At 42.2% G+C, this 16,145-nt stretch overlaps 1 protein-coding gene across 1 annotated transcript; it reads left to right on the top strand.

Annotated features, from left to right (window-relative positions):
* Nucleotides 1–852: 852 nt before the first annotated feature.
* On the top strand, nt 853–16,145 carry SGPP1 (sphingosine-1-phosphate phosphatase 1; the record flags this gene model as incomplete). The annotated part of the gene is made up of 3 exons (XM_084287551.1): nt 853–1,431; nt 11,544–11,633; nt 14,203–16,145. 3 exons carry the CDS (start codon nt 853–855, stop codon nt 14,752–14,754), a joined length of 1,221 nt encoding a protein of 406 aa, XP_084143677.1. The 3' UTR covers nt 14,755–16,145.

A 16,145-nucleotide genomic window follows, 5' to 3' on the forward strand; every position in this document is an offset into this window, starting at 1 on the left:
TTTGCAGCAGCTCCCAGGCTCTTGCTACAGATTAGGGATCTGCTTGGGATCGGGCCACACACACGGTTTACTGTCACAGCATTAACGAGGCAGCAGCAAAGTTATTTTTCTCAATTTTTATGATCTCAAAGAAGCACAAAGTTATTTTTGCTATAAAACTGCATAGATTTGTCGGGTTCCTTCAACTTTTTATACATAGAATCGTTAACGTTGGAAAAGACCTCCAAGGCCACGTGGTCCAAAGATATTATTATTTGAATTCCACACCACATTTGAGTTATTATTTGAATTCCACACAGGAATTGTTTTGGTTGGGATTGCTGTTAGGCTAAGCAGCCACTCATGTTGTGCTTTAACAGAGATGGCGTGAAGCAGCTCATTTCCCATTTGCTTAACCTTGTGATTTTGAGGCAGAGTACACATGGGGTATCAAGGCAGGGCACAGAACTGTTGGGCAGCGGGGAGCAGTGGAGGTTAAGCTGAGGGAGAGGGGCTCGGCGTGGGTCAGGAGAGAGGACAAACAGAGAGCTTGTGGGGACCGCCATGGGGACAGCGCGGCCGCGCCCCACACTCGAGGCTGAAGCGGAGACTGAGGCAGAAGCACGCCGCCCGCCGCCTCCCTCAACACCCCTCCCTGATTGGCTCCTCCTTCCCTTGTGGGCGGGAGCTACGGCCCACCGCGACCAATCCGCGCCGCGAGCAGCTTTGGCGGGGAGCTCCCCACCCGTGCCGCCTGGCGTTGCGCGCAGGCGCCGAGGGGGGCGGTGACGCCAGGCTGCGGGCGGGCAGGCGGGCGGGCAGCGAGCCTGAGGAGGGCGGCGGTGGCGGTGAGGGGGGTGCCCGGTGCCGGCCATGGCTGTGTGCCGCCGCCTGGCCGCGGGGCTGCGGGACCCGCAGAAGGTGGCCGCCTTCCAGCGGCTGTGCGGCGTGGAGGGGCCCTGGGGCTGGCCTGAGGCGGAGCAGCGAGCCGGGGGCCGGGGGCCGGTGGCTAACGGCGGCCCCGCGGGGCGAGCGGCGGGGGACAGCGGCGCCCCTCAGGGGTGGCGGCGGCGGCCGCGGCGCAACTCCCTGTCAGGGGAGGAGGAGGAGGAGGGGGGCTGCCAGGAGTTCGCCACCCGCAGCCGGCTGCTGTACTACCTGTTCAGCCTGGGCACGGAGCTGGGCAACGAGCTCTTCTACATCCTCTTCTTCCCCTGCTGCATCTGGAACGTGGACGCGTGGCTGGGCCGGCGGCTGGTGATCGTCTGGGTGTGGGTGATGTACGTGGGGCAGTGCACCAAGGACGTGGTCCGCTGGCCGCGGCCCGCCTCGCCGCCCGTGGTGAAGCTGGAGGTGTTCTACAGCTCCGAGTACAGCATGCCCTCCACGCACGCCATGTCAGGCACCGCCATCCCCCTGGCGCTGCTGCTGCTCAGCTACGGCCGCTGGCAGGTACCGGCTGGGACCCCACACACACACCCTGGGGTGCCTGCACCCCTGGGGGGGGGGTATGGAAAGGGTTGGGTGGGGGTGGAATGTGAAATCCCGGCTCTTTGCCTCTGCACAATCACTGCTTCGTTTTTCCAGCATCACTCAGGTCCTAAGAGCAGTTGTAATATTTCCCAGCAGTTCCACTATTTCAATATTTCTGCCGTATTTTGGAGCAGCTCCGGTATTTCTGTCCTCTGATCCTTACTCTGAGCGATCGCCTCGTCTTCCGAGCCCAAGTCTTACTGCGAGCGAGCGCCTCGCTGTGACCTAAAAATCAGCCCTAGGAACGTGTGTGCCTTTCTTGAGGTTTTCCAGGTTAGCTGTTGTAAGGTTGGGTGGTTTGCGTGCACGCCGTTTGCATAGGCATTGGATGGTTTTGCAGGCTTTTGGTCCTGCTGACTGAGAATGGGGAGGCAAGTCAGCATCTGAAGTTCTTTTTCTGATTTTTTTTTTTTAAATTTCTTGCTTTGAGGCACTTCGTAACTTGAATCAATTTGCCTTTTCTTTAACTCTTTTTTTTTTTTTTTGGGGGGGGGGGTTAATTGCTCATAAACTGGAGATGCTTATTTTTGCTTTGAGGAGTACTCGTACTTTCAGGTGGTTTTGCAACTCTTAATGTGCCAAAAATGAGCAGGAGCCAATCTCTGAACCTTTTCAGAGCCTTCATTCAGCAAAATCTGGAGATGTCTATTGCACGTTGAGTCAGTGTGTGTTAAGTTGCAGTAACACGGAACATCTGGTGTGTGCAGGCTGTGCTCTTGGTTCGGTGCTGGCTGCTTGCGGTACGGGCAACACAACTCCAAAGAAAGCGCAACATGTACGTGGTTCTCCAAATCACAGCACCAATTCTAGTAGTAAATGGAGAGCATTTTCCTGGCAACAAACGTCAGGTTTTAGCATTCTGTGCATAATGTTTAACAAGTTAAGCAATAAGTCTACTTATAAGCTGTTAATATTTACAAATTCTCATTATAATACCTGGCTATCTTAAGTCACATGTGTCACCTTTGTGGAGAACCCTTTTCTTAAGCTTTATTATTCAGGAGCTGAGCCCTTATCTTCCAGTTACTATTAGCAGTCACCAGTTGTCTGCTGTCGTGGTGTGACACTTTGTGGCTTTATCTTTGTATATCGAATGGCTGCCTGAAAGGAAGGAAGGAGCTGAGGGTTGGACACAAAGTCATGTTTGGCCTCTATTTATCAAAGCTTATGTATATATTTGTGTAAGGTGATACTGTGTGCCCAAAAGGAAGCCCTTAGGGATTCATGTTCTTTGCTAGGAAAATGTGAAATCCTACTCTGCTGCATCTGTGCAGGCATCGAGTGTCACATATTGTGGGAGTTCACAGAATAAATGTTTGGAGTTCTGTCACCGAGATGCTTAAGATTAACATTGTTTTTTATGACTGACTGCAATCTGAATATTTGATTAGTGTTCTTGTTAGATGTGTGGGGCTGATGTCACCTAAAGAATGAATGGGATTTTTTCTTGGCATGTAGGAAAGCTCATGGGGTAGTATCAGGCAGTTATTTTGCACATGCTGTCATGTGTACAAAGGACAGCCTGGCTTGATTGCTTTTGTGTATCTGGCAAAATGACAGTGTTAAATAATATTTTTTTAATTTTTTAACTTAACTGGATTAAGTTTAACTGCAGTCTATGGAAATATTGTGCTAATTAACTAGATGCATTTTTAATGAATGCATATTAAGAAATTATAAAAATTCAGCCTTGATGTTCTTCACTTAAAACCACTCTTAAGAAATCGGGGAGCAAATCGAGTCTTCAGATGAATTGATTTTTGCTTATGAAACAGATTTGAAAAACAACCTTTCTGAAACAAACTTCCACTACTTCAAAGCTTTCATGAAAACAAACAAACAAAAACCAAGGCATTTAAAAATAATTTCTAGTTATTAAAAGTTAACCTGTAGAATGTTGAATATCTTTCAATATACCTCTAAAAACAGCCAAGCTTCCATTTAGTGCTTCTGCTGTTCTCCATATTTCCCTTACTTTGAAAGGGAGGAGAATATATGTGACAACCTTTGTGTCATACTGTTCTGGAAACGGGATTTAAAAAAAAGAATGAAACAACTGACATCCTGACTTCTTGGAAAGCTATTAATGATGAGAGAGGTTGTCACAGCTCTTTTAGTAAATTGCAGCTATTTACCAGCAGCTCCAAGTGGTGAGATTTAAACTTGTTGGTAGACGTTGGGGTACAGTTTTTCTGGGTGTTCAGGCAAGCGTTACTTGGACCCTGACTGCAGTAAATGAGTCCACATCTTAGCGTTATTTGTTCAGAAAAATCGTAGTGGAATGAGACAGTGAATTTAAAGAGATACAGCTGTAACTCCGTGCAGAGGTCTCCTGCTGGAGTAAAGGTAACTTTAATTGAGTTTGACAATGTAAGGTTTATAGTAGACCAAAGAGAGCCACTGTCTAGAAGAGATTACTCGGATGAAAAGGGAATCACTTTCCTGTATAGCTTATTTGGAGCTTGCCTTCAGTAGGTTATGACTTCCTAGTATTGTGTAATTTTCTATCAAGTGCAGTCTGTGAGTCTTTCCCTTGAACAATCTGGAGAACAAAGAAAATCTGCTCTTAATTTTGTAGCTGTGGCCCAAATTACCCATTTAAAAAACAAAAATTTTGGTTTTCTTTTAATCTGTTGAATTAAGTTTGTGGTTTTCTATTTTTCAATGTCTGTCTAACGCTGTTACAATTCCATGCCTTTCACAAAGCATTTGGAAGGATGTGGGGCTATCCATAGTAAAACTAAAATACTTCCTTATAAATGCTTTTTTTTCAGGTAAGTTTTATGAGAGATGCTATATTTTAAAGATGATTGTGATAATTTTTTTGTTAGAGACTTTGGACACAAGGAATGTTCAATGCAAATGTACTTTGGGGCGAAAGTCAGATGTTAAGATAATGCTAATTATAGCTAACTGTTCTGTCTCTTGTAGAACATAATTTTTTAGTTTCTCCTTGTGTTAGAATCATTTGATTCTACTTGCATCACATGTTAAATATTTATTTTTTTAAATTTCAGCAGGGATCACAACCTGTTTCAAAGACATTTCAGTAACCTCAAATTGCAAAGCTCAAGTCGAAAACCGACTAGAATTTATAAGCATTATAGACACTGATATTTTTCTTTCCATCTTTGAAGCTCTGATACCCTGAAATAAGAGGGCAAACACTTAAGACAGTGAGGTTTCAGATCTTAATATGATGTAGGAAACACTAAGCCTTTATCACACTGGGGAGAACCTGCTTACTTTGAAATACTGACAGCTCGATGCAGGCTGGCTTATACGCTGTGCTGAGCAGGGAGGAAGAGGTGGTGTGAGGTGCTACTTGTTATCTGCAAAATCTCCAAAAGCTTAAGTCTGAGGCTATTGGAAAAAGCCTTTTTTGTTTGTTTTAATTTTGATGGCTTTGAACTGCTGCTCTCAAATAGACAACTTGTACTTTATTATAAACACTGCTTGGGTTTGGGTGGTACCAGAATGTGTCACAACCCTGCTGGATTGTTTTCAGGGTAAAAAGGATCAGCCAGGGGGACAGAAAAGACCCTGTTCTGCCCGATTTCCTGCGGTGCCCAGCCTGGCTGTGGCAGCAGCTGCTGGGCTGGGACAGTGATGGGTTCCTGAGCCCTGCCTTAATGAGCTGAGACTCCCGCTGGAGGCTGCAGAACAAACCTCGTTAAGTTGATACTCGCTCAGCAGGAGCCCGGAGCCTTGATTGATGAGCAGCTTGCCTCTGTAACTCCATTAACCAACCTCTGCGGAAAGGGCTTATCTCGGGTAGCAGCTGAAAGCATTGAATATGGCAGCATCGTCCTCCCTGTGTGCTGGCAAGCCAGTGTTTTATACAGAAATCCTGTCCACAATGACTCTTTCCGCTCTGCTGAGGATAATGGTGACCCTAACAAGCACTGCAGCTGAACTTCCAGTAGTCATCTATTCTGTAATCGTTTCTTTGACACACCTCAAAGTATTTTCCAGTTTTCATTTACTTTATGCTCTGATCCTTCATGCTCCTGATTGTGTGTGTAATGTGGTGCCGGGTCAAACACCCCTCCAGAAGTCTTTCATCTGCACCCTGACTTTTATCAACCAAAGCTGATGAGTCTAGTAACACGAGATGGGTTTGACAGGATCTGCATTGGGATTTCAGAGTTCTGCATCATTATGATTGACCACCGCTAAGTTTTCCCTCTAGAATTGCCTGCCTGCACTCCAGTTTCTAAAGGGTAACTTCTGTCAGGTTCCCCTGGGCAGGGGGATTAATTAGCTGCTGGGGTTCGATGAACTCCCATCACAGCACTGCTATAGCGAGAATTTTACAGCAAGCTGTATGCTTGTCTAATGGGTTTATTACACGGTTTGCTTAAAACAATCCAACAAAAACTTTTCTGACTTGAAAAGCATAGAAGAGGTGATCTGAAAGCCCCAAATACCACAGTCAGGAGGCCATGAGAAAGAGCTGGGAATTTGAAGGGTCAGCGTTGGCATTGTGTGTTTGAGTTGTGAAGTCATATTTTGTAGGCTCTGTTACTGTTGTTAGCTTATTTGTAGGGGAAGCTGGAAAAAATGGTGTGTCTTATTTAATTCAGGTACTCTGACAAGTTTGAATTATTCTGTGCAAGCAACCTATTAAAATACCACTGGGGAATCTCTGCTGGGGCTACACACCGGCCTGTCCTATTGAACTGCGTTGATTGGCATTCAACACTTTCCAGTTTTGTACAAACAAATCGTTAATTTGTGTGGAGCATCTTGGGGGACTATACAAAAACAAGTACAGTAAGGTTAGAGGCCGAGTCCTTGGAGCAGAAGGGATTCAAAGGGAACACTTCACTTCTGAAGATATTTTTTTCTTGGTGGATTGCACACATGTAAAACATGGCTCATACTTTGACATAGTCTGTTGGGTGAACTGAGAGAACTTCAGCTTGCAGGAAAACATTTCTAGGTTTTGAGGGCATAAAAAGAGGAAGCTCTTGGTGATTCTTGCTGGGTGTGCCGAGGGAAGGACTGCTGTTTGATGGTTGCGAGGAGAAGCAGTAACAGGCTGCAGCTCCTGTTGCAACTCTTGATTTCTTTTCAGATGCATAGCAGAAAATTAAACCTTTAGCTCTCTGCAAGGCTGGCTTTGATATCTTTATATTGGGATTTAAAGAAGAGGCACGTATCACTCAGATTTGTGCTTTTTTATGTTAAGGTTGGTCAGCAGAAGAAAGTAACAAATGTAGCTCAACCACTGTTATTTACCCCTTAGCATCTTTTGAAGAGGCTATTTTTTGTCTTTATTTTTCCTAAAATGGCTCATAAATGGTATTTCCTTTTCTTTTAAACACCATCTTCTCCCTTTTCTGCCTTCTCAAAAAAAAAATGATTATCACATGCTGTGTGTTTTGTACTCAGCTGGCCCAGCAGTGCCTCGGTCATCTTGCAAACATCGCTAACAGCTCCTGCATGGGCTGCTGCCCACACACAGCCCAAGCCTCTCAATAAAGGCACGATGCTCCGAGTATTGCTTGGGTTCTTCCTACTAACTGGCCCACTGTAATTGTTTCAAGCTCAAGCTGAACTTCTGAGTTATTTATTACTCAATGATCTTTTCTAATCATAGTGCAGAACTCTGAAAATGTTTGGAACCCGTTGTGGACACTGAACATTTCTCGGGTACTGAATGCACTCCAGGGGTGTAAAAGAAACGAGCATCCTGAGCGTCGAACGAATCTTCTGTTATGAAAGAAGGAATTTTCTGACCGAGGTCAAAGCTTTTCAGATGGATTGTTTCCTTATGAGCATTTCTAAACAATGGTTGTTATTAAGACTCTTGGCATCAAGTCAGATCGAGAGGAGGGAGGACAGGCACTTCAGGGAAAAGCTTGCTCTGTGATCCAGTCAGATGCTTGCAAGTCCTCTTTAGAGGATGAGGTTGAAGAAAGTGGGAATTTCTCACTTGAAAACATAAGGCTTGATGATCTGTCCCTCATTTTTACATATGAAGACTGGAACGCTTCCCCTTTAAAGAAACATCAATTCAGCATTTGAAAGCCCAAACGTCAATGACCGTATGTTCCTAATCTGTATGTTGCATTTCTATATCTACGATCTCTGCATTGCTGTCGATTCCATCTGCCTCTACTGCAGTTTGTAGCATGGTGTGCTACGTGCTTACGTATATTATCAAAGATTTATTCTGACCTTTGGGGAAAAATATTTGTGCAAGCTGGTTATCAGTGCTGTGATGTAATCCGAAGTGTGGGTACTTTTCTCAAGGAGAAAAATACCAGGTTAATGTTGGTTTTGAGTCAACGTGTGATTTTGAAGTTCAGACTAAGTACTGTGTGAGTGTTTTTGTTATGATTTTCAAATCACAAGGCTTCTTACTGTAGAACAAAGAATGCCATATGCAGTTCAATAAATATTCCACATAGCTCAAAACCGTTGAGGTGGTGTGGAAGTGATGGAGATAGATATAATTAAGACCATCCCCAAAAATATCTGACTCTAAGTGACCTGAAGTATGGTCAGGATTGAAGACGCGTCAATTCTGTTCTCAGAAGGAACAAGCGATGCCTTCTGCATAAGAATAGCGATGACCTGGGAGAGAGGGTAGAAGTGAACTTGTCTTTTTGATGTTTTGTGCCTTTGTGGGTCTCATGTGGCATGTGAGGAGCCATGGGACTAGAATTGCTGGAGGTCTGCAGTCTTGATTTAGTCTCTTTCATTTAAGAAACTGTCAGAATGTATATTATATATACAACTGTATAGACAAAATATGAGCTTATAACTCAGAAGTAATTGATAACTATTCCCATTTACAAACTTAGAAGTTATATTTTCCAAAATAAGACTTAATAACCCCCCCCTTTTTAAAGTTACTTTCTTCCACAAGTACTTCAGATTGGTTTATATTAAAGCTTTCCCATTAATCTTTCATACCACAGCCATTTACAGTAGAAGACACAGTAAAAGTTGTTTTTTCTTTGAAGATTCATTTGTGACTGGGAGAGAAGCTTTGTGAAATACGGTTTCTTGCGAAGCAGGGCCGATAAGTGTTAGTACTTGTAAGGCATTATGCAAGTCGGTGGCGGATGGTGTTTGGGGGATTTCACATGCCTAGGCAGTGGGAGGTTGCAAGTACCTACGGCCATGGTATAACAGCCATGGTGTAACCTGTGTGTGCATATATGCAAAATATAGCCAGGCAGTCATTTTCCAGATGCAACAGCACTTAGACAATGCTTGTTAGTAATTCTGTACCGTTTTATTTTCAGACAGTGATTTGGAAATAACTTCATAGCATAAGCTTTTTTTTAAGGATTACGGTGATATCCCCTGTTGGTGTTACAACTTGGCACGCTGCTGAGCAGCTGTCTGGTGAGCTGCAAAGTGTGTGGGAGTGTTAATGTGCTCCTTTAGTCACCTGGTGTGCTCATCCCTTATGCTGAGGACAACATTAGTGATTGCCTTATCACCTTGAGGCAGATCTCAAGCAGGAGCTACCGGTTTGGTGCTCGAGGAATTCTTGAACCCGGTTGCTTCGGTTGCTTTTAGGAGGCAGGAGCGAGCACCCAGGGGAGGCAGGGATTGGTGCTGTGCCTTGTAGCAGGGCGGTGGTTCGGCTGGATTTCTGCTAGCACCTAAAGAGGTCAGTGAGCTTCGGAGCCCTGAAGCGTGCCCGTGGCTTTGTGATGCTCCCCGGGTGGGTTCTGGGCTTGTGGGAGGAAAACCGGAGCAGTTGGTTACGCAGGCTGTGCTGGGAGGTGTGGACGTAACACCGGCACAGACCAGGAGAGAGGAAGGTTAAAACCTTCTGTAGGTTAAACATTATTCCTGTGCATGGTACACAGAGGTGGCTGTCTGAAGCTCCTTTGTATCAGTCTCTAAAGTAACTGTCCCTTGAGATAAACTGCTCGTTGTCCAAGCGTGCCAGTGGGGACCAAGGGAGAGGGAATGCTTAGCGTGGGAGCTAATCACAAAAAGCTGCTTAACTATTTCATTGTAGAATAGTATTCCAGAGCAAATTGAAATAATTAAAAATAGCAAATCAGAACGTGCCTAATGCTGCAAACACACTCGTGGGCCGGTCATATGAACTCTATCCCAGTCAGAGTCATTTGTCTCTGCTACAGTTAAAAATTCTTCTGCACTGTAGAGTGTGTGAATCAGTGCAAAACTTATCTTTGGCTTTTTATTTGGGACGTGATAGGGAAGGTTTTGAGCTCTTGGATACAGATGCTTTGGTGCAGAGGTACTGAGCTGGTGACTGGTTTCGGATGTTTTAATGGATATCTGTTCTTAATAACGTTTAAAAAAAAGTAGTGTGAAAACTCTTTCCAAAGTGTTCTTCAAAGTAGGAGTTTCTGTTCCTAACAGCCTGCCTAGGACTCCTCACGCATGCCTTTTCCTTTATGCTCCTTTTTAGGCCGTTGCTGTTCAGCTGCTCCAACATCTTCTCCCCCACAATCCAAACTTATCCCAGTATCGTTCCTGCTGCAGCCTGCTGATCCTGGCACTTCCTTCATCTTCCTGTCAAAGCTCCAGCTTCTGAGCTCATTCCTTCATCGTTTCAGCTAAAAATAAATGATTAGGGATATAATTTTATTCAGTTACAGTTTCTAGACGATTGCTGTAGCAGAAACATGCTGCTCAGTGAATTAGCATAGAGCAGATGCAACACAATTGTGAGCTGGGCACTTAAAACAGATTTTAATGTGAAATGTGATTTTCTGAGAGATTTTTTCTTTTTGGTTTGTCATATTAACATGATCCTGGAAATGAGAATTCAAACAATAATGGAATAATACAGAAGGCTGGTAATACTTTCTCAAACCTTTTGTTGAAAGACTGCTTTAGAAGCTTGTTAACTCCATTACAAGCCTTCACAAAGAATGATTTTCTCCAAGTAAATTAAAGATCTTTTTCTCTAATGTGGTGGATATTCCACCTTTCAGCTTGCCCATAAAAGCAGCAAGGGAAAAGGCAAGAAAATTGCCTGTCATTTGCAAGTCTTCTTTATTCTGACATTCAAGTATATCCAGCCTACTTGTTTAAATTGTGAGTAATAAAAAGTTTATCTTGATATACTTTTGTGTAGGAAGTGAAACAATTTTGGAAATGTAATTTTTTTGCCTTATGACCTCTTTTACAGAACTAAAATATGTTTTTTAAAACTGAAAAAGGAAGTTGTATCCTGTCTTGTACAACATCTTGCAATACAGTAGTGGGGAAGTATTTCTTATCGTGGTGTAAGACGTGAAGTTAGTACAGTACATTTTATCCAAAATCCTATAGAAGTTAGCAGAAAGTGTAGGAACTTAGTATATGATGTACAAAGTAAATTGTTTGTTGCCAGAGCTGGAAAAAATTATATGATATTTTTGATAAATTTCTTAGACCAGCCATGTTAATTAAGGCTTTATAGAGATCAAAGAGGATTACTATTCTAGGAGTTTCACACTGATGCTTGGAGACTGAGTCAAGGATTGCAGAACATCTAAAACAATCTGTAGGGAATCGAACTCATCAATAAATTATTACGTTTTTTTTCTTCTCGGGAGAGAGGTAGAACTGCTAGATTTTGCCCGGACAGCAGTTGATGGTACTAGCATGTTACGCAGCTGCTTCACCCAGAGTTTATAATGCAAGGGTTGCCCCTGGCTATGTTCCCTGTTTAGGATACCATAGCACAGCAAGACTGTTGGAGATCTATCAACTTGGTACTGCTTTGTCTGGTAAAAAAAAAAAAAAATAATAATTAAAAAAAAATAAAAAAACGAACATCCTGAAATTCATATAGCCTGAATGCAAAGGAAGAGGACAAGGAAAAAATGGAATAAGTTTGACTTTACAAAGTTTTGACTTTATCAGTAAGTCTGCTTTTTATAGGCTTGGGTAGGCTAGGGCAAGAAAAAGGGTAAGCAGAAGTTGCAGTAATTGGTTGTTGCTAAGTTCCTTTTGTGGGGTTAACCATGGAATTTTTATAGAGTGAACTTTTTCTCCAAATTCTAATACAATCTTTCTTTTTTTTTTTTTCCTACCAGTACCCCCTTATATTTGGACTGATCCTTGCATTCTGCTGGTGTTTATTGGTTTGCTGTAGTCGAATTTATATGGGAATGCATTCAATTTTGGTAAGATACCCTAAATTTTTATTTTAACTATTTCTGATAATTTCTGGTTTCATAAACTTCCATTGCTTTTTCAATATATTTTTTTACAGTACAATAATTGCATCTAGCTTTATTTATTTTAGAATTTGCTGTAATATAAGGTACAGAATAGATACACAGGATGTATAGGGTACGTATAGGAACAGAATACTTGTATTTCCTTAGCAGAGAGCATCCACTACAATGTGATCTGCAATGTGTACTTGCTTTTTGTAGGCCATCCTTACCATGCAGCAATCGTGTGTTAACAGGAATGAAGCATCCAGACACATTTAGCTGTATTTCTTAGCTTCCCCTAAAATAACTGGGTACTTGATGTCAGCAATTTGGGTCAATTTTCTAGCAGCTTACTGCATTATTATTTCCTTGTTTCTGTAACTGTTGTTATTTGTTAAACTTGGGATCAATACAAATAATGATGTTAATACCCAGATGCAGTACCTGGGTAGCTGATTTGCTGATTTCTGTACGAGGTCTTCTAGATGACAGTACTGCTCGAAAGTCTCAGTCTGTCATAAGAAGTGACAGCTAAATGAAACAGAAAAATGTAAACAAATGCATTATCAAGATTTACAGTAATGTGTACTTAAGAACCTTAAAGATTCGTAAATCTTTTTAGAAAACTGTTGATTTATGGTTGCAGTATTTTAAGATTGCATTTGCTCTTGTTGGCAAAAAAGAAAGGTACGTTGAACTATATTGAAATGGTCTCAGTGATGTTTTACAAAAAAGGGAGTATCACTGAGCAGAAATAATTTTTGCAGGGTAATGGAGTGGCTGTTAATGTACTCTCATATTTCATGTCAGCTACTCAAAGCATGTGCTAGTGTTTTATTTGCCAAAGTTTCAAAAGAAACATAACATAGCTGTCATCCTTGAAAAACATAATTATCTATTAAAACGGATTTAAAAATACATGTGTGAATGCATGTAATACACAAATGGGAGAAACAAGAGTGCTACTAAATGGTGATCTGAAATGTAAGACCACTAGTACGGATGGCTAAAGAAGTTTTTGAAGATCACTTCCTAAAAGGAGAAGAGCAGACAAAGTGATAAACTTGGTAATGAGTAATTAAATTGGTGGATGAAGGTAGTGTAAAAGGTGCACGTGAAAATTATAGTATGGTTTGGGTTGGCAGGGATCAATCTAATTCCATCTAATCCCAGCCCCTGCCATGAGCAGGGACCCCTCCTGCCAGCCCAGGCTGCTCCCAGCCCCATCCAGCCTGGCCTTGGGCACTGCCAGGGATGGGGCAGCCACATCCCTGTGGATGAAAATAAGGCAGCTGGAGAAAAAGATGAATGATTTATTTGCATTAGCGATTAGGAGGCTTCCTGAGTCAGAACCATTTGAATGGAAGACAATTGTGATGAACTGTTTCTTCAGCTGACAACAGATAATGCCTTAGAACCAAGTCATACAAGAAACAGCTGAGCATCATGTGGATTGTTTTTTCAGAGCTCTCAAATCTCGGTAGCATTTGAGTGAATTCCATTAATTTTGTAATTTATTATATAAATGAACTGTGTTGCCTAAGCTTGGGGGGAAGGTGGCAAATACAGCAGAATGCTATTGTGATCAATTTTGAAATCAGCAAGTCTGACTTCTGTATCAGTCAAACTGTATGAGAGCTTTTATCAGGCATTTAATTAGTGGAAGTGAATAAAAATGATTAATTCAAGACAGCAATACAAATACTGCTGACGGAAGTCACACCCAGCTCATGGAGAAGTTGATATTCACGTGAATAAAGGTGATCTGGTCTCTAGTGCTTGGATTTCTAACAAACTTCTTAAAGGTGACAACGTTTGTGGATAGTGTGCAACCAAGTGATTAATTAGCAGTGGTTGAAACTTACTGATAAGCTGAAAAAGTATTAGAGGAACCTTTTCATTAAGAACAGCCACTTTTAAAAGATGATAATAAAACCCAAACTTTGTTTCAAACTTTTCTTACCGTGAGAAGATACAGAAGTTCCCCCCTCCCTCCTCTGCTTTAATCATTGCACCCCTGGAGCCGGTCCTCAGTTCTTTCAGTGTTTGTTCTGAAACTGGAGTTGTGTGGAGTCTCAGCTGCCCTAATGCCTAGCTGCAGCAGTCCTCTGCTGCCTCACCAGTTTTTGGTGCCAGCCCCCTTTCTGTTGGCCCCAGGCACTGAGGTCTAGTGTGGAGCTTTTCAGCAAACTTAAGTTGGCAGAAGCCATTTAGCTGGGCTGGCTTTGTGCCGACTGTAGGCTGGAATGCCCCAGTCCTGGATAAAGGCTGTTGTAGCCAGCAGATAGGTAGGTCTACGTTATTTGATCATGATGCAGATGTCCTGTTCATAGTTGACCAAATATAATTGCTTACTTTACCCTTAACATAAAAAAGAAGAAAAAAGTCTTGTGCAGTGAATGTGAAAATGTGAAAAGACAGGAATTTGCAAATAGATTTTAGCAACAGAGCAGCTAGGCTTGTCTCTATATTACTGTAACTTCTTTTTTTGAAATAGTTGTTACACTGAAAACATCTTTGTCTTTCCTCACAGGATGTTATTGCTGGATTTCTTTATGCTATTCTCATCCTGATTGTCTTCCACCCAGTTGTGGACCTGATCGATAACTTCAATTTAACTTACAAGTATGCACCTTTAATTATCATCAGTCTCCACTTAGCCCTGGGCATCTTCTCTTTCACTCTGGACACGTGGAGCACATCGCGAGGAGACACGGCTCAGATACTGGGCTGTGGTGCCGGAGTAGCCTGTGGCTCTCACGTGAACTACCTGATGGGCATAGACCTAGATCCTCCTCCCGACACGCTTCCTTTATCTCTTTCCTCTCTCACCGTGACTGTGTTTGGAAAAGCCATACTGCGGTTGCTGATCGGAGTAATAATCCTGCTACTAACAAAAATAGCGATGAAAAAAGCTACCATCCCACTGGCGTGTAAAATATTCCGCATACCGCTCGATGATGTGCGGAAAGCAAGACAGCGCATGGAAGTCGAGCTTCCCTATCGCTATATTACGTACGGAATGGTTGGCTTCTCCCTCGTGTTCGTTGTTCCTCGCCTCTTCAGTTTCATGGGTCTTTCTTGATGCAGATCCATCACTTGAAAAAGGAAGAAGAGAGCTGGTTGCTGTCTGAAGAGGTCCACTAGTTTGCCAAGGGAAGGCCAGTGAGCTTGGCTTTCGGCAGAGTCTTCGCTTTAACAGCAATACGTAGCAGGCAAAGCATTTAAAGGACATTGCACATCTCTGGTGGGGTATGGGGCTGGGGGTCAAGTACAGTTCCTGAGAAGTGCTGAACTCTGTAAATGCTATGTCTGGCCTTATTGCTGTAACCAAGTCTGCATGTTTGTGTGCGGGATGCAGCGAATGTACCTGGGATGTCTGTCATACTGTACCTGTATACACTGACGTTTCAACAGGTATGTCTAAGCAGAAAGCTCCCCTCATGGTTTGTTTTCTATTTCAGAGGAACTTATTCAAGTTGTTGGACCATACACTGCCAAATTTGTTTCCCTCAATTATTACCTGAAGCCCTGCCTCATGATATTTCAGCTAATTGGCGTTTTAATGGACCAAACTTGTAATGAGGTCAATTTTTTAAAAAAGGAAACAACAAAAAAAGCTTTTTTCTTTAACCTCCCATGCAGAGTACGCTGTCTGGATTGGCATTGGTGATAGATAGAGAATGTATGATTCAGGTACTGTATCTTATGGGTTAACGACTGTGCCTTTCTGTTGTTAAATTAAGAAATGCCATATATACTGTGATGTAAAAAGACTAACATTGTTTAAAACCATACGTAATTAGGCAGATACTTCTTAAGTGTTAAACTGTCCATGTTGCTGGCATGGTTCAAGTTAACCGGAACATTCACAGTTCAGCCTGTTTGAAATTGCATAAATTAAATGACCCAAGAATTGTGCTCTTGAGCTCAGAAGGTTGTAAATGGACAATAACCTGTTTGTAGGTATTTTTAATGTGTATTGTAAGTTCCTGAAAGAGGATATATTTTTCTGGAGATTTTTACAATGGAGAGATGTTCAAAATTAATTATCTAAAAATATAAACAAAAAATACCCCCTTCTATTAAGAAGTGGACCTTGCATACTATTCCAAACTGATTGAGAAGGACCATTGTTTTTAGAATGTACTTAGAAAATCTTTATCCTTGGAAAAAATGTGTATTTTTATTCATTAACATACTGTATTAAAGGTGGTAATCCCTTTTACCCATTTTAGCTGTAAGATAATACAATGATCAAAGTAAATTTTTAAGCATTCTGATAGGTAGGTACGAGCACTAAGAAGACACTATGGTCAATGCATAAATGGCTTCTGCATATGTAGATCTTGAATTGTTACGCACTTTTCAACTTTTCATGATCTTTTTTTCCAGTGATGAGTACAGCATGCGACGTTTGAACTGTAATTTCACATTCTTCTTTTCTCATTTTGTCTATTTTACTGTTACTTAATA

This window comes from Netta rufina, assembly GCF_964035555.1.
Source record: "Netta rufina genome assembly, chromosome: 5".
NCBI lineage: Eukaryota > Metazoa > Chordata > Aves > Anseriformes > Anatidae > Netta > Netta rufina.